Consider the following 21,873-nt stretch of genomic DNA (forward strand, 5'->3'; position numbering starts at 1 on the left):
AAATATTTAAAATTTCTATATTTTTTTTAAAGTTTTTTTTTCTCCTCCTATCCAAACTCTCAAATAAAGCCTTAAACAATCACATCATCATTCTCTCGTCCAATGTCCATAAAAAAATTTCAACAAAGAGCAAATCAAATTTTTTATGCTAGTAACCCATTTTTTTAATTCTCAAGCACAATTCTTTTTTAAAAAATAGTCATTCCTTCAAATTTATAAAATAATATAAAAACAAAACAAATTTAATATCGCTAAAATTTGAAAATAATGAATATGTAAATAAACCTATAACACATGTTAATAACATTGTTATTGTTAAGTTAGATGGAATGGACCTTGGTAGCACTATATTATGAACAAGACTATGTTGTGTAGGTGTTTTAGGATTATGAAGGAATGATTAAAATTTGTGTTGAGATCCTTATAAATAGGGAGGGGTGTCTGCTTTTAAATTGGGTAGAGCCTCTAACGTGACTAGTAAAAGAGTAGTTAGTAATGCCTCCTACCGTGATGGGTGGAAGTATGAAGGTGGATGTTTATCTTTTTCTCCTTGTGCTAGAGCGATTGCATTATGTTATTTAGGGGTTTGCATATTTTGGCTCGAGGTCGCGATCTCATGGATCCAAAATTGGACCATAAGTCTCTTCCTGTTTAGGATCGATTTCCTTAGTCATAGTCGACAATCTTTAAAGCATGTGGTTGTCATACTCGCGAGTCTACTCAGACCCGTAAAGGGTCTGTCGGGTCTGTAGACTCGACTAATAAACTCGTACGAGTCTATACAATGAATTTTAAAAACATATAAGTGACACATATATGACACACACATATATTTATAAAAATGTAAATGTCTCATATATGATACAAATATATATAATAGAACACCAATTAACATCAAAATTAAAATTTGATAATCCATAACAAACTTCTTAAAAAAAACTCGATAATAAAATAAATAAAATAACAAAGTATGTAGTTAAAGACTTAAAGTACTAATTTTTTCTTAATTGGATACTACACAAAGCAAAAAAAGAAGCATAAAACATATATGCTAATGGCTTCAAACATTCAAAGCTCTAATAAAATCACCAATATCATCACCTTCATCTTCATCAGTATCTTAATTATCATCATCAAACTCTGTCCCGGATGAAACACCTTTTTCACCATTAACCAAATTTGCATTGCTTGAAGTCCCACTTCCACCTAATTCAACATTGCCACCAGCACCACTTTGCATAATATTAGTAACAACGACATCATCTTCCGCAACATTATTAATAGTAACATCATCTTGCTCAATATTAACTTCAGTTTTCACATTTTCTTCATTAGGATTTTTAGTTATCCATTCATCATCTGAATGAATATTTTTAAATGAAAGAACAATATTTTTTGCCTTTCCTTTTCTATTTTTCAACTTCAAATTTTGTACATGACATAAAGTTATTCATCTTTTTTTATGTAATTAATTTTTTCTCTTTGTATGAACCTACAAGGTAAATAATGATTCAACTCAATGATTCTAAACAAATAAAAATCAAGTCTATAAAAAAAATTTAATTATCATTTCAAAGGAAATCCAATTCCACTCACAACCAGAGGAGCTACAGATTAAGCTTAGAACACAAATTGCAATCTTCTTTAATTATGGAGCCATATCTCCATAAAAATATCACCATTCAGCAACTAACATATCCTTCATAGAGTTCTTTGCATATCCATAATCAAACACGCTTCTAGCATAATAAAAGTCATTCGTCTGCTTAAGAATTTTGTTGCTCGCAATAACCAATGAACGAGGAGACTATTCTCAGATGTCGTTGAATCATCATTGCTGAAGGAAGAGACTAGGAGATGAATGTTTCTGATTCTAAATGTATCATCGTACAAGCAATAAGAGTTTTTTTAAAATAAAAATAAAAGCTTTGGGGGATTTGGGCCATTTTTTGGGGTGTTTTTCAATAAAAAAAAATCAAAAAAACTTATAGACTCGTACACTCGACGTAGACTCTCGAGTCCAAATGAGTTTGTGCGACTCTACCCGAGTCTATTAAAAAATGATTTTATACATGATTTTACTCATTTTTACTTCCTATACTCTTAAACGCATATGAGTTTACGAGTCTACCCACAAGTTTAAACAATGGTTGTAAGTATGAAGTACTTAAGATTAATATGTAAGTCCATTAGCCACCCACATATCTCTATAAGGGTGGAATACTTGAAAATATTAAGTTGGTCCACCAGTCTCCAAGCATGAGGCTTCTAAGGGTGAGGTATTTATGGCTATTATACCTCTCTAAGCTTAAAATTGAGAAATACTTGAAATATAACACTCAAAGTAATTGGAATACCCATGTTTCCTAATTTGTAACGTTAACGTCAAATTATTGATTGAATTTCCAATAGATCAAATTTGATATATTAATGTAAACTAGATGAAACTATAACAATATGAGAAATCAAACAACATCGCACTTAGACGCCCAAAAAAACATCTCACCTAACTCACAAAAATCATATAAAATACAAAAGAAAAACTCTTTGTGTCTGCGCACCCGCATATGTGTGTGTCAATCAATATATCACACAGTTATACAATAAACACAATGCAACTTAAATACAACAACATGAAATCCAATACAATATTTAATTAGTTAATTTAGTAAACGTGTTTTAAGAATCCAAACAAAAATGAAAATTTGAACATTCTTGTATGTCTCATTCATCACTACATACATACCCCAATAAATATATCTTCCAATTGCATTTATTACTAAAAGTTTTACAATAAAATGACTTTTTGGCCTCAATACTTGATTTAGTGCATAATGGTTATTGAAATTCTACCAAATTGATATTGTAACTTAAATTAGGCACTTAAAACATGACCTATCACTACTACAAAAAACACATATCACAATGATTGGAAATGGGAAACCACTATGTTGGTCCAACCATTATGAGATAAAGTGTGATTATATGTATGATGCTTTCCACCATGAACGCGCGATCGTGATTGTATCTGCGTATCACGCTACCTACTATGACGATTACTTTAAACAACCGTTGGGATATCCTTCAATGCAACATATTTAACAACAGGTGTGTTAAACAACCATTGTGATATATAAACCCGAGTTTATTATAAATTATGTGGAATGCTTATTTCACAATGCTCACTAAACATATAACATTTCAATCTGCACTAGAACATTATAATATGACAAATTAAGTTATATTATAGGAATAAGTTCGTGTTCAATGCTTGACAAGAGATCTTCAACTCCTTATCCGCATTTTGCTCTTTAATAGTCAGAACTTGATTTTGTGATTGTAGTTCTTCAACCGCTCATGCCTTCACCTTTAGTTCTTTTTGTAAAATATTATCTACTTTGCAAACAATATAAAAGATGGAGAGAGAGGTGGTTGAAGATATACAATCATTAAATCAAGTTCTAACTATCAAAGAACAACATGCAATTAACGATGTGAAAAATTATTGTCAAGAATTAAACGTGTACTTGTTTTCTAATATAACTTTATCTATCATATCATAATTTGCTAATGCAGTTTGGAAAGTTATATACTCAGTAAGGGATTGGAAAAACACTCGAACCACATAATATATAATAAACTCATATTTTAAACAAACATTAACAACAACATTCATCAACAATAAACCATAAATAACAAATACAACATATCAACTCACAAAATGCTTCAGAAACGTACCATACATCTTCCATGATGGTGTGTCCATAATGAAATAAGGATGAAGCTAAAGTTAGAGCAACAAACTTAACATCCCTACCTACAAGTTTGCAACGCTAACTTTAGCTTCTTCCTCTATATTGAAACAAGCATCCCTACCTACAAGTAAGAAGAAAGTCCATACATCATGAAACAATCTATTGAAACTGATTTTGAAAAAAAAAACTATAGAGAAAACGAACCTGTAAATACCCATTGGTTAAGATTTGATGTTATGGTTTTATTTTGGGGTTTCCATACGAGAGAGACGAGTGATAAAGTTATTAGGGTTTCGTTTGGAGAGAGACGAGTGACAAAGTTATTAGGGTTTTGTTTGGAGAGAGACGAGTGAAATAGTTGTCAGGGTTTTGTTTTGAGAGAAACGGTTGTTATATACTGAAGCCAAAGATAATTTTGCTTATATATAAATAAGTATCATTTTTCATCACAGTTGGTAATAGAAACTATGGTGATATACATTGTCAATCATATTTTTATCACGACAAATGACTAATTGTTGATGTTGGGATTTGAACCATTTTACTCAATGTACCTTTCATTACGGTTGCTTCATTTGACCGTTGTGACATGTCCTTTAGTAAATAAAAAAAATGCCCATAAATAAACTATTACGACAGTTAACACTATGATCATTGTAAAATTGGTTTTACAAAAGGTCTATTTTGTAGTAGTGTATAAATGAACAAGAGGATTCATAACAAAAAAAAAGACTTACAAAATTGATATAAATTTAAAATAAATATTTGTATTTAGTTAAGAACACTCGTTAATGCTTTTGGTTGCAAAGTTTTGATCAATGACAATAAAAATGAAGTGTGTTTAGATAATTGAAGCAGAGAACTCTACAAGGTAACATATTTTATCTCAAAAAATGCATCTTCAAGAAATTATTAGAATCTTTAAAAAATATTAATTTTTAAATTTAGCGATGATTTAATGCATCATAACATATGTGAGTGATACCCCACAACATGCAAAACACTTACATAATCATCGTGTTTCACTAAAAAAAATTATCATATGCGAGCTCCCACTGCCGCATATCTGGCACAACACATATTTAAAATATGTTCCTAAACTTGGCTCACATGTGCAACCCTACACCATTTTTATGTGACACAACTCAAGATTTAAAACTACAACCTTCTAACTTCTAGATATCTCACATGTGACAAATGTTAGATCAAGCTTTTCCTCATTCATTACCCGCTCTTACATGAAGCTAAATTCCTTATGGTTTCCTCAAGTTTTATGTTTGCTTGCAAATACGAGTTATGTGAATAAAATATCTTTTGAGGATTTAGCTGGGTTTTGATAAAGACTACAATATCAAAAAAGAAGAAAAAGATGAAGACAACAAATGAACAATGGCAAAATGGCAAGGATCGTATAAGTTAAGGTTAAGCATGCTTTTATCTTTAACATATAATCATTCAACATATATATCCCTTGAAAGTCTAGAAAAAATCATTCAAAGATAAGCTAACTTTTTTCCAAATCTAAAAGCGTAAAAAACATTGAAATAGATGTTAAAATTATTGTAATTATCCATATCTTCTTAAGTGCTTTGTTTCTTGTCAGTTGGAACCTATTGAGTTCCTATATGCTCTATTATTGGTCAGTTGAGACAAATAGAGTAATTAGTGAAGTCATACGAGATTATTTCTTACTCAATTTGATTGATCGTTGCTAATCGGTAAAAGAAAGGACATTTTAGTAACATTTGGTGAATAGTCATTTATCTATTAGAGGATAAATATCCTTTTTAGATATTTTTCTCATCTCTCCCTCACTATTCCTTTGTTAGTAAGAAAGAAGAGAAGGAAGACAAAGAAGAGAGAGGAGAAAAAAGAAGAAGAAATGAGAAAAGAGGAAAAGCTTGGAAACCAAAGATCAAGGGCTTGGATCATCAAGAGCTCAACTTAATCTTTCATCATCTACATCTTCTAGAGGTGGGTTCCTAGATAGTCATAGCTTTGGGAGGGAGAAATTCATGAAAATATGAATTAGGGTTTTGTGTAAATCTTACTACATGCATGAAATTGATGTTGATTCTTGAGATTGTTGTGTGATGCATGCTATTATTGATAAACCCTTATGTTTGATGTTGCGTACGTGTGATATATGTCATGTTATGATGTGTGATAATTCTTGCATTCCATGTTTCGTTTCCCTGCTATTGTTGATCTGCATTTCTCGCTAAGCGAGAGAATAACTTGCCAAACGAGCATTCATGCTTTCCCATGAGCGATGTTCTGTCAACCTCACTAAGCAAGGGAATTGGTCACTAAGCGAAAGCTCTAGTTTACTCTGCAGAACTTTATCTACTACGCTCGCTAAGCGAATGAAGTCTCACTAAGAGAGAGCTCGTTGTGAGCCAACATTGGAGCTTGCTAAGGGACGAAAGGAAAGTCTACAGGTTTGAGCATTCTGCCTCACCTCGCTTGGAGCTTGCCTTGAGCTTGCCAAGTAAGGGTTCTGAAATGTTATTTCTTGTTTCCACCATAAAATGGGATTCATAACTCTAATTAATGTGAGGCTGGATGCATTGGAAAGATATTTCAATGATCTATTATATGGTGAATTAAAAAAAGTGATTTTACTCCAATTATTGATTAGTTAATGATGATAAAACTATCATGTATGCTTTATGAGTTATACTATGACATATTGTATCGAATAAGAGTAATTGATTCAATACTATGATGATATGAGATATGTTACTTATTTTTTGTCCCCATCATAAAACATGATTTGTAACTTTGATTTATGTGAGGTCGAATACATTGGAAAACGAGTCCAATGCTTCACCTTTTGGTAGAGAGAAACCATGGTTATGTTCCAATTATTAGTTGGATGTTTTATGAGGAACCTTTGTTTCGAAAGTCCTATTGGTGATGATCTATTATGTGTGCATCATGTATAATAGTCATATTAATGATGATATATCATGTGTGTATCATGTATAATTTTATGATGTGTGTGTATTGAATGGATAATGAATAAATCAAACTCCATGATGATAAGTGAGATTAAACCTATAGTTATAACCAAGTGAATGAAATAAGAAAGATAACTTAGGTTATGGTAAATAACTTAGGTTGTGATACTCAAATGTAAGAGGTGTCTCAGTATACATATGTAAACGAGTAGTCGCTAGAGATGAGTCGTCCTATCTATGAGAATACTAAAGGAATGGATGGAAAGTGAAATCATAGTTGTGATTAAACTAGCATGTATGGAAATACATTGGGATAATATGGTTGTGATATAATCACATGGAAATTGTGTATAATCCCGTGATGGTTGCTACATAGCCACATGAAGATTGATGAACTAATCATGTATTCGGGAATAACCCTTATTCGTGTGTATCCCAAGTTTGAGACTTATACAAATTAAGTAGTAATCGGGAAGATGAATGATTATTTGGTGGATACTATTTGTGACCTGTGTCAATATTTTTGTGGATTCGAATTGGTCGGGGAGAAGTATTCTATGCTATGGGAAAGTCTGTGAACTGTGACCATAATTCATGGATTTGGATTGGGCGGGGAGAAAATCCTTATTATGTAAATAATCGTGACCCGTGTCAATAGTCTGTAGATTTGGATTGGGCGGGAGAAATTATCCGAGGAAGCAGAGATCTGTGACCGTGTCCATATTCCTAGACATATGATCGATAAGGGAAAGATACGTTATTGTGTATTCCCGAATAACGATTCATTGAGTTGTGTGGACACCTGTTTTGTGTTTTACATATAAAGCGTAAATTCCCTAATATGCTTAAGTCCTTGTTCTCTTGTGTAAGCGTGCACAAGTATGACGAAATTGAATGGCTTCAGTTAGGAATCGATAAGAAATCCCTTTAGAACCGAGTGAACCTATAAGATATGGAAACTCACTAAGATTATCATATCATCCAACTATAACTATTACTTTTCAGGTGGTCCTTTGCAAGTTAAAGGCAATGATAAGCTTGTCTGATGATGTTTCAAAGACTTTTACCATCGTGATCTTCCAATGTGGATTATGTGCATTTATGAATATTGTACATATATCTTAGTTTTTGACTAAGCATTATTGTATATCATGTGCCATAGTTGTATATTTTCTTTTTGGACATGTATATATAATGATGTTGCCAAGTACTTGTGTTGTATCAATACCAATTAACATTGTGTATAATATACTTTTTAGATGTATATTATATGAGGTTTTACAATTATGTTTTTTAAAAGATTATACAATAGTAATCGATTACCTGATGGTAAAACATGTTTTCAAGCAAAAAATCACACTAGTAATCAATTACACTATACCAGTAATCGATTACATGGAAGAAAACTTAAATTTTTTCAAACCTGTAAAGGTGGTAATTGATTACCACATATGCGTAATCAATTACAGGTTGCTGGGATGTGACTTTTCATGAAGTAGTGCATTAGTAATGTTGTGTAATAGTTCACAGTGTCTTTCCAAGGTGTTGTATTTATTGGTTCATGAAGGTTTCTATGTGTGTATAAATAATGATTTTCATTTGAAAACAAATTAAAAACTTTTAAATTTTGATTTATACAATTCAAATGCCATTCCAAATGATCCTCATTTTTCAAAGTGCTTTGAAACTTTGTAAACTTTGATAAATCAGAAAAAGTTTCAAAATCTTTAACACATTTTAAACAATTAAGTGATATACATTTGAATTGCGATATTGAGAAGTAAAGTCTACAATCCTAAATTTGTATTCAACATTCAAACATCCTACAAATATTCTTCAATTCTCAACAAGTCTAAGTGTTCTGTGTTTTCAACATAGTGTGTGTGTGTGAAAAGTGTTTGTAATTAGATAGTGTTGTACTTTCTTGAGTGTGTATTAGAAACTTTTTTAGATAAGTCTTGGTGTGAGACTTGTAGCAGAATTTATATACAAAGTGGAAAATCATCCAAGGAGATAGAGGGATGAGACTAACCTTCAGTTGGAGAAGGTGGTCCAGGATAATTTTGTTTGTTTTCTTATCCTCCCTTAAACTTTAGTTTCCGCATTTTAAATTTATACACAATTATTTTTGAACAAGTTACATAATAACAACATTGCTTCTGGCAAAATACGTTTTTAAAAAATTAGCGCTTAAACTAGAAAAATTCGGCAATCTTAATCCACCCCTTGTTAGGTTGCTTCTAGTATTTACAAATTATCTTTGTCACATACGAGGAACACCAAAGTCGGTTTTCTCCATTGTATGTTGTCATCACATAATCTAATCACTCGGTATGACCGCCTTACAAACCATCTTACTCGAGGCACAAAATGCCTTAGGGTACAAGCAATAATAAAGGAGAAACAAATGTCTTAGAATTAAACAATAGTTTATTTATATTTATATTTTAGTAACAATTGTATTTTCTGAATAAATTATGTATCGTGGTAACCTTTTCGATTAATTTGATTAATGTTTGGATTTGAATTTATATATGATATGCTTGAATTACATTAGTACTTAAAATGCTGTTAATATATCCTAAATGTAAATGGACTAAAAAATATCAATTTGAGACACTTATTGCCAAAACAAAATCTCTCAAATGTTTTCAGGGGTTATTTCGGAGATCCATCTACGAAATCACCCCTAAAAATTTACGGAAATGCATCTCCGATCCATATTTTTGACAAATTTGGGATGAATGACCCACTTTTAGAGCGTTGTGAGTATTTTAGGTGCGTCTTGATATGTATCTCTATTATATGAAAGGAAAAATTCAGATTTTTTAATTTGTTCACCCTCATTCCATGAGATGAATAAAGTAGTATCCTTATTTACTCGATTTAGGGATAGTTTGATAAAATTATACACATTGGGGTGTAGGTAAAAAAGAGTGACGGGACAAATTCGTGGCTTAAATAAAGTCCAACCCGAAGAGCCCATTTAAATTCCGTATACATCCGAACGACGTCGTTCAAAAGCGTTAGCAGTAAACCCTAAACCCTAGCGATTTTACTGAAGAAATAACAAAACACGAAACACACCCAAAATTCTACACACTCTTCCAATCTCCAATGGCGCCAGCAACTAGGAACAAACCTTCGAAGCCACTCAAAGTTCAAAAAGCTCCAAAAAAGGTACAAATTGTTCCCGTCAAAGACGATTCCTCCTCCGAATCCGAAGAAGAAGCACCGCCACAGCAGCTTGAACTCGGCGATGACGGCGGCAATGACTCTGGTTCTGATTCTGACTTATCTTCCGACGGGGACGATCAATTAGCCGACGATTTCCTACAAGGAAGTGACGAAGACGAAGACGACGACGAAGGTGTGTATTGTTGTATATGCTTTCATGATATTCGAGCTTGGAAACTGTAATGGTGTTTTGATGCTAATGTTTATCTTTTGCAGAGAAAGCCTCGGGTTCAGATTCTGGTTCGGAGTTGGATTCTGATTCGGATGACGATGATGATGATATTGAGAAGAAGTCGAAAGCTATTGATGAAGCAAGGGAGAGAGAAAAAGAGGATGCTGAAGCTGAAATGCAGACTAATATCCAAGAAGAGTCTGACGAGTTTAGATTACCAACCAAACAGGTTTCATTTTTATTTTAATTTAGTTTTGAATTTATCTTGCTTATCATTTTGTTATGGATTTACTTAAATTATTAAGCAATAGAAACTTTAATCCAGTTTGGATGAAGTTTTCAATCCAATACGAAAACTATTTATTATTAGTTTTAATGAAACTGAGTTGAAGTCAATTCTGATTCAAGGTTACCAAACATGCTATAATCAAATTTTTATTGAAGAAAATCACTTTTGATATTGCTCATTTTATATCCAAAACACTTCTTAATTCTCCTGAACTTGGATTTCTACATTTGACTAAACTTGGATTTCTACATTTGACTGAACTTGGATTTCTACATTTGATGTTACTACGTATCGTAAAATGAGTCACCTTTTAACTGATAGGAACTTGAGGAAGAGGCTTTGCGGCCACCTGATCTTTCCAATCTTCAAAGGAGGATTAAAGAGAGTAAGTTAACATTTTCTGTTAACTGATTATTACTGTTCTTGGGAACAATTTTTGAAAATCGTCTTTTGAGATGTTGAAAATATTTAAATGCTTTTGCTTTTCCAGTTGTCCGTGTTCTATCCAATTTTAAGGCTTTGAGGCAAGATGAGTCGACGAGGAAGGAATATGTTGAACAGCTTAAGAATGATATACGCTCATACTATGGCTACAATGAGTTTCTAATCGGTGCTTTAGTAGAGGTTGGGATATTTATATTATTACTATCTCTGGTTTGAACTTTAATTTCATTGAGCACTCCATCCAGTTTTTACCATTTAACTCTATCATTGCAGGTCCTGAGAATGGAGTTCTCTTTTGTTGATTTTTAATTAGGGCTTCATTGAAACTGTATTTTTTTTGTCTCAGATGTTTCCAGTTGTTGAACTGATGGAATTGATTGAAGCTTTTGAGAAGCCTCGTCCTATATGTTTGAGGACAAATACTTTAAAGGTTTCATGTCTATTTCTATCACCTTGAGTTGATTTGTTAATGTGACCTTATCCATGTTCCCGATTGAGCTTATATATGTCTTCTGAATATAATCAGACACGTAGACGGGATTTGGCAGATGTTTTGATAAACAGAGGAGTAAATCTGGATCCCCTGAGCAAATGGTCCAAAGTAAGATTTTAAATGTTTATGGTACATGAGTCCAAGCAGCAGTTTTGTATGGTACACGAATCCCAGTAGCAGTTTCTGAGATCATATAATTTGTTTATATTTGCAGGTTGGACTTGTAGTGTATGATTCTCAAGTACCAATTGGTGCCACTCCAGAGTACATGGCTGGTTTTTACATGGTAAGTGGTTTTCTGCTGTAGTAGTTCTTCATTGCATTTCATTTAATATTATACATTACACTCATGCCTGTTTTTTTTTTAATTCTTTTTAAATCTTTTTGCAGCTTCAAAGTGCTAGTTCTTTTCTGCCTGTGATGGCCTTGGCTCCTCAAGAAAAGGAACGGATTGTTGATATGGCGTAAGTAATAAATCTTTGCATGTGGACTATATATTTGAGTTTTGTGTGTAAATTTGTAAATGTTAGAGAACATGTATCAGTTACTTTTCTGTGATTGGAACCAACCATATAAATTTTCCATGGTGTTCTGAACTACCGGAGGGAGCCTTCCAGTAGCCCCCCCCACCCCACACACACATTTGTACACCACACACACATTTGTAGGGACTGGATTGAGAAGCTCTGTTCATGAGTTTTGTCAAAATACACATGGAGTTTTGGAAGATGTTGTACTCTTATATTTTTTTTTAATACCAATTCTTGAACATACTTTTTTTTTCTTGCAATGTTTTTTATATCATGATGAAGAAATTTTATGTGTGTTGCAGGGCTGCTCCTGGTGGTAAAACAACTTACATTGCCGCTCTAATGAAAAACTCTGGTATATATTACATTCTTAGTTTCCTGTAGCGCTTAACAGATTATTAAGTTTTTGTTATAGCAGTAAAGCATGGCTTCGTGTATTTATGTAACCAATATTGTATGTAACAATTATTGTGTCAGGAGTATGCAATCACTTTTCATGTTTTTGCTATGAACTATTCTTTACAAATTTTTAATACAAAATTTGGCTTTATCATGTGTACTTGACAGAATGTTACATTCTGTATGCAGTGCAGCTGAATCCCGTTTAACAAAAAATGATCTAAAAATGTAGCTCTTTTGTAAAAGTAGCTTAAAGCTTCTTTTTTGTTTTTGTTAATGATATGCCGTTTCTTAATTTGAATTATATTTTTGTGTAGTCTTTTAGTATGTCTCGTGGATTAGATTTGAATTACATCAATGATACATAATTATTTGCATCAAAATGAACCAAACATTTTACTTCATTTTGGATTGTAGCTTTACTTTTAGTCTCAGTTTGAACTTATAACCCATGAGGTGCTTTCTCTGCATAGTAGGTCATGTCCTGCTATAGCTCTACTCATTACTGCATAAGTACACTTTCAGCGTCACTTTGGGTCAGTGTTATCAAATATCCGCATTTGCGGTGCTATGGTGGATATAGACGGAGGTTTTTGGGCTCGCCGCAATGGTAAATATCGGCCGTTATTGTGGGTTATTCCGCTATAATCCGCTACAATGGCGCCACAAAGTGTCCGGTATGGCAGGATTTTGGCTCTCCACCATGGACAACACTTCCTTGGGTCATTCCTATTGAGTTGTGATATTAGCAAAATAATGAAGAAATTTTGAATCTTTGAATTTTAAATGTGTTAGTTTTATTACTAGTTTGTAGGTTCCAAGAATTTGGGTTTTAACTAATTGCTTATCATTTGTTTGATCTCAACCTTTTTACATTGTATGTAATTTCATGATTTGAGTAATCAATTTATATTTATTGATGGCAGGAATAATTTTTGCCAATGAAATAAAGGTACCACGACTAAAATCTCTGACTGCAAATTTGCATCGGATGGGTGTATCAAACACTGTAGTCTGCAACTATGACGGGAAGGAGGTTAGCATCTCTTTGACTTTTACTAGGGTTTAGTATTAAGTATATGGTCTTGTCCTACTATGTACTACTCTTTTAACCTATTAATATAAATATAAGGGTCACTAAACATTGTAGTGCATCAGATTTATTATTCATATTCTTTCTCTCTTTCTACATTAATCATTACTATCCTGTATTATGGGTTACCCATGTAAATTTAGTTCTGCACCAGGGATTCAAGTCACTTCCATTGTCGTATAAATGATTTTGCATCTGACAAAACATCCATTTATTATTATTATTATTATTATTATTATTATTATTATTATTATTATTATTATTATTATATTTTTTACATTTATGCTGTTATTTTTCAGCTTCCAAAGGTTATGGGTCTCAATTCTGTTGATAGGGTATTATTGGATGCCCCTTGCAGTGGAACTGGGGTAAGAATTGTGAATAAATAGATTATGATTTTATGAAGTTTTATTTTATCTGTTTGTCTTTAAGCACCAAGAAAGGCACTAAAATAATTTATGTCTGCAGGTTATATCCAAAGATGAGTCAGTTAAAACATCTAAAAACTATGAAGATATTAAGAAATGTGCCCATCTACAGAAGGTAAATTAATATTTGTTTAAAGTTTTGTTTGGGAGACATGAGCAAAATGTAGGTAGCACTGTGAGAAAAATAAAATATATAAATGTGTTGCATACTTTTGTTGCTTCTGCTGCTTTTATGTTCCCTCCCAAAGCATGACTTATGTGTATTTAAGAGACTAAATTGCTGTTTTCATTTTCAACTTTATGATTTTTATTGACTGGTCTACTTACTCTTTCAAATATTTGACCTAGTCTTCTTGTTGAGAGTCAAATGGTGCCAAAATGTGGGAATTGAAATAGTTAATCCTTGAATATTTTTGAAAATTATATTTGTACGAAATATATCTAAAATACTGAAATACTTGATCCTCATACCGTACCATTTAATAATGGCAGAATTGCCTGTTCTTCCATCCCATCTAACTTTTGTTTTCAGTGTCCTTCATATCTATTATAGTTGCTATTTGTTACAAGAAAAATGAGGGACAAATATCCCAAACCTAAATTGCTTAAAATTTCATTTTTGAAATTTATTCACAATCAAATGGCTGTAGTGAAATTAGACATGCAAAATTTTGAGCCCTTGTACTACAGTGATATTTAATAATCACCTTTTTCTTTTACAGGAGCTCATTCTTGCTGCAATTGACATGGTAGATGCTAATTCAAAATCTGGGGGATACATTGTATATTCTACGTGCTCAATCATGGTTGCCGAGGTATGTTTTTCAGTTGCAACATGCATCCACTGAATTTTCATGCTTGCTTTTTCGTGTCCTATGTTTCTAAATTCTTCTCTTAAATATTATTCAGAATGAAGCAGTTATCGATTATGCACTCAAAAGGAGGGATGTTAAACTTGTTCCTTGTGGACTTGACTTTGGGCGTCCGGGGTAATGATTATATCTCATTTTCCCCTTACAACATTGTTGTATTTTTTGGAACTGTCTGTATTGTGACATTTGATCTCTGTCAGGTTCACCAAATTTAGGGAACTGCGTTTTCACCCTTCATTAGAGAAGACTAGACGTTTCTATCCCCATGTACACAATATGGATGGATTTTTTGTTGCCAAGGTATATATATCCTTATTTTTAGTTATTTTGCTTTGTTAGTTAACATTCACTTAGTTATCTTTTATATTTGTTCACATTCACAAATTCCTGCTTTGTTTTTTTAATATTCTTTAACTTGATTTGATGTCTTACAGTTGAAGAAAATGAGCAACTCAAAACTTGGTGCAAAACCATCCGAAACATCTGAAAAGGACGAAGAAGAAACAGAGCTCGTGAAGGATGACCAAAAACCAAGTAATGGCATAAAATGGAACGGCAAACAATCTTTGGAATCTGAAAAGGACAAAGAAGAAACCGAGCTTGTGAAGGACGACGATATACCAAGCAATGGCATAAAAGAAAACGGCTCTGAATCAAAAAAGAGGAAGAGAGAGAAATTTCTTTCAAAACCAAGTAATGTGAAAGAACCTTCTGAACCTGAATCCAAGAAATGGGTGAAAAGGAAATTTCCTTCAAGAGAGGAGATTTCAAAATCCAGGTAAGATGTTTTATTCATATTTGATATTCACAAAAGAATGTCTATAGGTATTCAATAAATTCTCATCAGTCAATCTTTAAAAATCTAAGATTTTTGTGATTCCTGCAGAGAGGAGAAGAGACTTGCTTTAATAGAAAGCAAGAGAAAAGGTATTAAGCAGCCAGAAAACGAGAGAACAGGAGAAGACAAGAAAACAGGGGGTAAGAAACAAAGAAGAAAATTGGGCAAGGAACAAAGAAGAAAATGATGACAGTGGTAATACAGCAAGTAGTAATGACCAACTGTCAAAAAAATGTAACCCTGGAGTCAGTGGCATGACCTGATTGAAGGTCCCAGTTTTGTTATGTTATTTAGCTGAGGGGCATGAATTAATTTAAATTATTTATCTAATGACTTTCTTCATTGTCTCTATTTTCCCTCCTTTGTAAGGATTACACTTTTTTTACATGATATTATAAAATTTATGATTGATCATATTATTTGAAGTTTCCACTTAAGGTATAAAGCCAATTTTGTAGCTTGTATGATTTCTTTTAAGAAGTAAATTCCTTCATATAATACTTGTTTCTTGAAGAATTAGTTTAGACGACATGTTTTAAAATTGACGACGGATACTCATCGAAATTGGGCTAAAATGTGTTTAAATTTATTTCTTTAGTAAATGAAAGAAATCTGTGTTTTTCCTGTGATTTCCAAATAAATGAACGGAAGAGTGATGTGAACCAAGAAATCTGTGCTAGAAGCAGAACAATTATTTCCTTTAAGGAGGGTGTGATCAAAGGAAGCGTACCAATCAAGATTAAGGTGTTTGACATCTTGAATTAGAGTAGCATACTTCTTTTTCATTTCACATTAGTCAAACTTCAACTTAACTTTCACTCTCACATTAGAGTAGCATACTCCGTGCTAGAAGCAGAACAATTATTTCCTTTAAGGAGGGTGTGATCAAAGGAAGCGTACCAATCAAGATTAAGGTGTTTGACATCTTGAATTAGAGTAGCATACTTCTTTTTCATTTCACATTAGTCAAACTTCAACTTAACTTTCACTCTCACATTAGAGTAGCATACTCTGTGCTAGAAGCAGAACAATTATTTCCTTTAAGGAGGGTGTGATCAAAGGAAGCGTACCAATCAAGATTAAGGTGTTTGACATCTTGAATTAGAGTAGCATACTTCTTTTTCATTTCACATTAGTCAAACTTCAACTTAACTTTCACTCTCACATTAGAGTAGCATACTCCGTGCTAGAAGCAGAACAATTATTTCCTTTAAGGAGGGTGTGATCAAAGGAAGCGTACCAATCAAGATTAAGGTGTTTGACATCTTGAATTAGAGTAGCATACTTCTTTTTCATTTCACATTAGTCAAACTTCAACTTAACTTTCACTCTCACATTAGAGTAGCATACTCCGTGCTAGAAGCAGAACAATTATTTCCTTTAAGGAGGGTGTGATCAAAGGAAGCGTACCAATCAAGATTAAGGTGTTTGACATCTTGAATTAGAGTAGCATACTTCTTTTTCATTTCACATTAGTCAAACTTCAACTTAACTTTCACTCTCACATTAGAGTAGCATACTCTGTGCTAGAAGCAGAACAATTATTTCCTTTAAGGAGGGTGTGATCAAAGGAAGCGTACCAATCAAGATTAAGGTGTTTGACATCTTGAATTAGAGTAGCATACTTCTTTTTCATTTCACATTAGTCAAACTTCAACTTAACTTTCACTCTCACATTAGAGTAGCATACTCTGTGCTAGAAGCAGAACAATTATTTCCTTTAAGGAGGGTGTGATCAAAGGAAGCGTACCAATCAAGATTAAGGTGTTTGACATCTTGAATTAGAGTAGCATACTTCTTTTTCATTTCACATTAGTCAAACTTCAACTTAACTTTCACTCTCAAATTTCTTCTATTAAGTCAAATTTCATTCAAGAAGGTTCAAGGGAACATCAATCTTTATATGTAACATCATCCATCTTCATCAAAAACATCAATTTCTTGTAAATTTTCCGAGTTTTGAGTTTTGGTGTAAATGAGTAGAAATCAATGATTAGGGTTAGAAATGAGTAGAAATCACATTTAAAATAGTTTAGTCATGATTTCTTTAAGTTATGTTGATGGAACATCTGTTCAATCCATAGATGAAAAATATGAAGCAACATATGCAAGAAAGTTACCAATGAAGGAAAAACACGATACAACATGCAATGGAAAACATAATTTTCCCTTAAGTCGATCTATACAGATGAGTATGATCTGTGATCGAAACAGTTACCTCATGCGACGATTAAAATCTTTGATGCAGAATTGGATGAGCGGTCACAAACGATGAATGGAGAACAACACCTTTATTGAGTCCACGTGAAAAAAGTGCCTACAACCCCAGTGCTTACTATTACGAATAAATAATTTGTGTTATATATATATATATATATATCACACAAATTATTTATTCGTAACAGTTAAGCACCACAGAGAGAGAGAGAGAGAGAGAGAGAGAGAGAGAAGAGAGAGAGAGAGAGAGAGAGAGAGAGAGAGAGAGAGAGAGAGAGAGAGAGAGAGAGAGAGAGAGAGAGAGAGAGAGAGAGAGAGAGATCACAACATTGATAGATAACAGTTTTGATGTCTTTATTCCACAACAACATCATGAAATATTGGTTGAAGCGATTGTAACAAAGGAGCATGGTGAGTGTATCTGTGCTATTAGACGAGATGTCGGCCTGAGTTTTTTTGGGATCATCTTCAAAGTGTGAAGAAATGTGCCAGAAACAAATTGATGAGCTTGTTGATCAGAGGCTGGAGAAGAAGCTGGAAGAGAAGCTAGAAGAAAGGCTGGGATAACAGTTGTAGGGGAGGATGAATGAAAGATTAAAAAATGAGCGAGTGAATATGCAGGAGAGTATGATCGACATTTGATTGAGGTAAGTATAAGTTTAGTTTTGGAACATACTTTTTCGTTTGTCTGAATAAAAATATGTGTTGTGTTATTGCTATTTGTCTTCTTAAAATTATGTATTGTGTTATTATTATTTTTATGATGCAATAATTGAAATCAATGGATAAACTCACTCATCCAAATTTAAATTTATTAGCCCTTTATGAGAAAGTTATTTTGGGTGGTGCAATCACAAAATATAGTTGTTCAGTCTCCTAACACAAGATTGAGACCTACCTTAACTCGATCAATATCAAAGATTTATAAGCGTGGTAAAACATATGGGAAACTCCTTCGAGATATAATTACAACATGATCCAGATCATTATGAACTTTATATACTTCAAAAGAGTTGTGTTATGGATCTTGCGTGGGATACTAATTGACTTGACATATCCATACTACGATTATGGTGCACGTAATTACATTTTTTAGAGTGATGTCAATTTATATTCATTATTATCAAATATTTTTAATGTCAAGACTCACACCAGTTTTTGATTTTTGTGTTAACATTCACGTACATGCATCGGCTACGTGGAGAAAGAAATTTAGAAAAGTATAGTTTTTTGGACTCCTTCAATATTCAATATAAAGGACGTCCATCAAATGAGATTCAAACTTACATACAGAATAAGTTAATTCAACAGAAAATAATTTGTTACCTATGATTGTTTATCAATTATTAAGTATATATAAATTTATGTTTTTTCTTATTTAATATTCAACTTTCCATCCATTATTAATTATTGTGGATGTTCATGAAATGGTCATTGACAATTAATAATTATTTGTCCTAAGTAGAATATCATAATTATGTTATGTTCGTTAGGCAATCATCTTGATTGAAAGATATAAGATATAACTAACGCGTAAGTGATATTATTTATAATACTAGAATGTTCACTTTACTTTTGGAATACTTTTTATTTAAGCTTAATTTTTTGCAGCTTGTAAAGTTGTGGGGGGATACAATCTTATGTGACGTCGTTTAAGAAATAAAAAGACTAGGTCCATTTTCCCAAACGTAAGTGATATTATTTGTGACATTCTTTAATTTTTGCCTATATATTACTTGTGTTTTTGTGTGTGTATTAATCACTTTATAAAAATTATTTGTAGACGATGTTACAATCAAAAGGATATGAGTGTATATTATATTATGAAATATATATTGGACATTGTCTCTAGAAGCATTAGTGATTAATTGATTAAGGTCAATGGTGGATCTTGCATAAATTATTAAGGGAACGATAAATATTAACTAAAATATTATACTATTAAAACTTACAAAATTCAAATATAATTTTTTCAAATATGTTAAATGCAATTAAATTTCTGTTATTACCTGATAGTTTTCCAAAAATAACAGAATTTAATTGTTGGGTCACTTTAGTTGTATTTTGAGTTGTATTTTTTGTTATTCTCTCAATGTATAAATACTCTTGTAATATTCCCAATTCCAATTAATGCCAAATTTACTATTCATCCAATATCATTCTGTTCTCTCTAATTCCCTCTCAACTTCATCTTCCCCAATTTCTTATCTTCCACCATTGTCAAACCTTCAATTTGAGTCTTTATGCTCTAACATTTGACATCAAGAGCTTTGGTTGTTGATCCTAATCCGTTGCAACAATGGCAACCGTTTCCAATGATCGAATTCCCACCAATCTCCCGATTCTTGATTCGAAGAACTATGATAAATGGGCGAACAAATGAAGGTATTGTTTGGTTATCAAGAGGTGCTTGAGATCGTCGTCAATGGAGTTACACAATTAGGGGCAGAGACTACCGACATTCAAAGAGCTACACACAAAGAAGAGAAGAAGAAGGATTACAAAGCCCTATTCTTGATTCATTCGTGTGTTCATAACGACAATTTCGAGAAGGTCGGCGATTGTGAATCGGCTAAGCAAGCATGGGAAATCTTGGAGAAAGCATATGCCGATGCCGTCAAAGCGAAGGTTGTAAGGTTACAAAGTTACAAACGACAGTTCGAGTTAACACAATTGGAAGACAAAGAAACGATCAACGAATACATTACGCGCATTACCCGGTTAGTTAATCAAATCAAATCATGTGGGGAAACGACTCTTGAGCAGAATGTTGTATCGAAAGTATTGCGTTCGTTAACGTCGCGTTTCGACAACATAGTTGTGGCTATTGAAGAATCAAAGGATCTAACAAATTTGAGCAAGGATGAATTGCAAAGTTAGTTAGAGGCACATGAAAAAAGGATGGATGAGAGAGGCGCCGACAAAGCCAAAGCGGAGATTGCTTTGCAAGCGCATTTAAATGAAAAGAATCAGAGGTCGAAAGGAAAATTTGCGGCGAGAGGTAAATCAAATTTTCAGAATTTTGGTTCAAACGATTCACAAAATTCAAAGCATTTGACGAGTGAAAAGGGTGAAAGTAGCTCCAAGGATAGTGGTCATAACAATGGTTTTAAGAAGCGTGATATGAGTAAGGTGCAATGCTACAAGTGTAGAAAGTTTGGACACTTTACAAATTCGTGTCGTGGTAAATCGAATGAGAATCACAATAATGAAGCCAAGGTTGCTAGGGAAGAGGTAGATGATGATGACACACTTCTAGTAATGATCAAAGAGGAGAGTTATGGTATTACGGATGTTCTGGGCAGCAGCTACAGTAGTGATAGTTTGCGGGACATCAGCTGTACCGTTCTGAAAAATAGCGAGAAAACGCATTCGGATCGAAGTGCATTGGTTACCGTTCGTGATGAAGTGCAAGGGAGAGATGAGTGGTACTTGGATTCTGGTTGTTCAACACATATGACGGGTCGAAAAGATTGGTTTGTGCAAATCAATCAAGTGGCAAAAATTAAAGTCAAATTTGCCGACGACACCACTTTAAGCGCCGAAGGGGTAAGAGATATTTTGATCGGAAAAAGGAATCCTGGACATTCAAGGATCAAAGATGTCTTGTATATACCGGAAATTAAGTGTAAACTTTTAAGCATTGGCCAATTACTTGAAAGAGGATACAAAATTCGTTTGGAGGACAAGATTTTACGCGTTTTGGATTTAAATGGTGTGTTGATTCTAAAAGCGCCGATGGCTGCCAATAGAACCTTTAAGGCTGAGTTAAAGGTTATGGAGCATCATTGTCTAGCTACCGCGACAAGTAGAGATGAGTGATTATGGTATTACCGTCTTGGTCACCTTAATTTTAGGGATCTAAGAATGTTGCAACAAAGTGAAATGGTAACGGGGCTGCCACCCATTAGTATTCCAACTGAATTGTGTTAGGAATGTGTGAAGGCTAAACAACACAAGAATGTGTTTAGCAAAGATGCGGGTCGAAGAACCAAAGGCTTACTTGAGGTGGTATGTTCCGACGTTTGCGGACCAATGCAAGTAGAGACTTATGGTGACAATCGATATTTTGTCACGTTCATTGACGATTTTAGTAGGAAGCTTTGGACATATCTTATCAATAGAAAAGATGAGGTATTTGGA

The 21,873-nt window shown here is 33.2% G+C and overlaps 2 protein-coding genes across 2 annotated transcripts; both read left to right on the forward strand.

Annotated features, from left to right (window-relative positions):
* The first annotated feature begins 9,746 nt into the window (after positions 1–9,746).
* On the forward strand, positions 9,747–15,932 carry LOC127084709 (26S rRNA (cytosine-C(5))-methyltransferase NOP2B). The gene is made up of 17 exons (XM_051025216.1): positions 9,747–10,088; positions 10,172–10,356; positions 10,738–10,801; positions 10,907–11,040; positions 11,207–11,290; positions 11,387–11,461; positions 11,568–11,639; positions 11,744–11,817; positions 12,186–12,238; positions 13,209–13,318; positions 13,675–13,743; positions 13,844–13,918; positions 14,526–14,618; positions 14,713–14,792; positions 14,876–14,975; positions 15,110–15,453; positions 15,562–15,932. Exons 1-17 carry the CDS (start codon positions 9,836–9,838, stop codon positions 15,698–15,700), a joined length of 2,004 nt encoding a protein of 667 aa, XP_050881173.1. The 5' UTR covers positions 9,747–9,835; the 3' UTR covers positions 15,701–15,932.
* A 4,699-nt stretch (positions 15,933–20,631) lies between these two features.
* Positions 20,632–21,552, forward strand: LOC127080718 (uncharacterized). The gene has a single exon (XM_051021017.1). It carries the CDS (start codon positions 20,632–20,634, stop codon positions 21,550–21,552), a length of 921 nt encoding a protein of 306 aa, XP_050876974.1.
* The last annotated feature ends 321 nt before the right edge of the window (positions 21,553–21,873 follow it).

This window comes from Lathyrus oleraceus, chromosome 5 (assembly GCF_024323335.1).
Source record: "Lathyrus oleraceus cultivar Zhongwan6 chromosome 5, CAAS_Psat_ZW6_1.0, whole genome shotgun sequence".
Taxonomy (NCBI): Eukaryota; Viridiplantae; Streptophyta; class Magnoliopsida; order Fabales; family Fabaceae; genus Lathyrus; species Lathyrus oleraceus.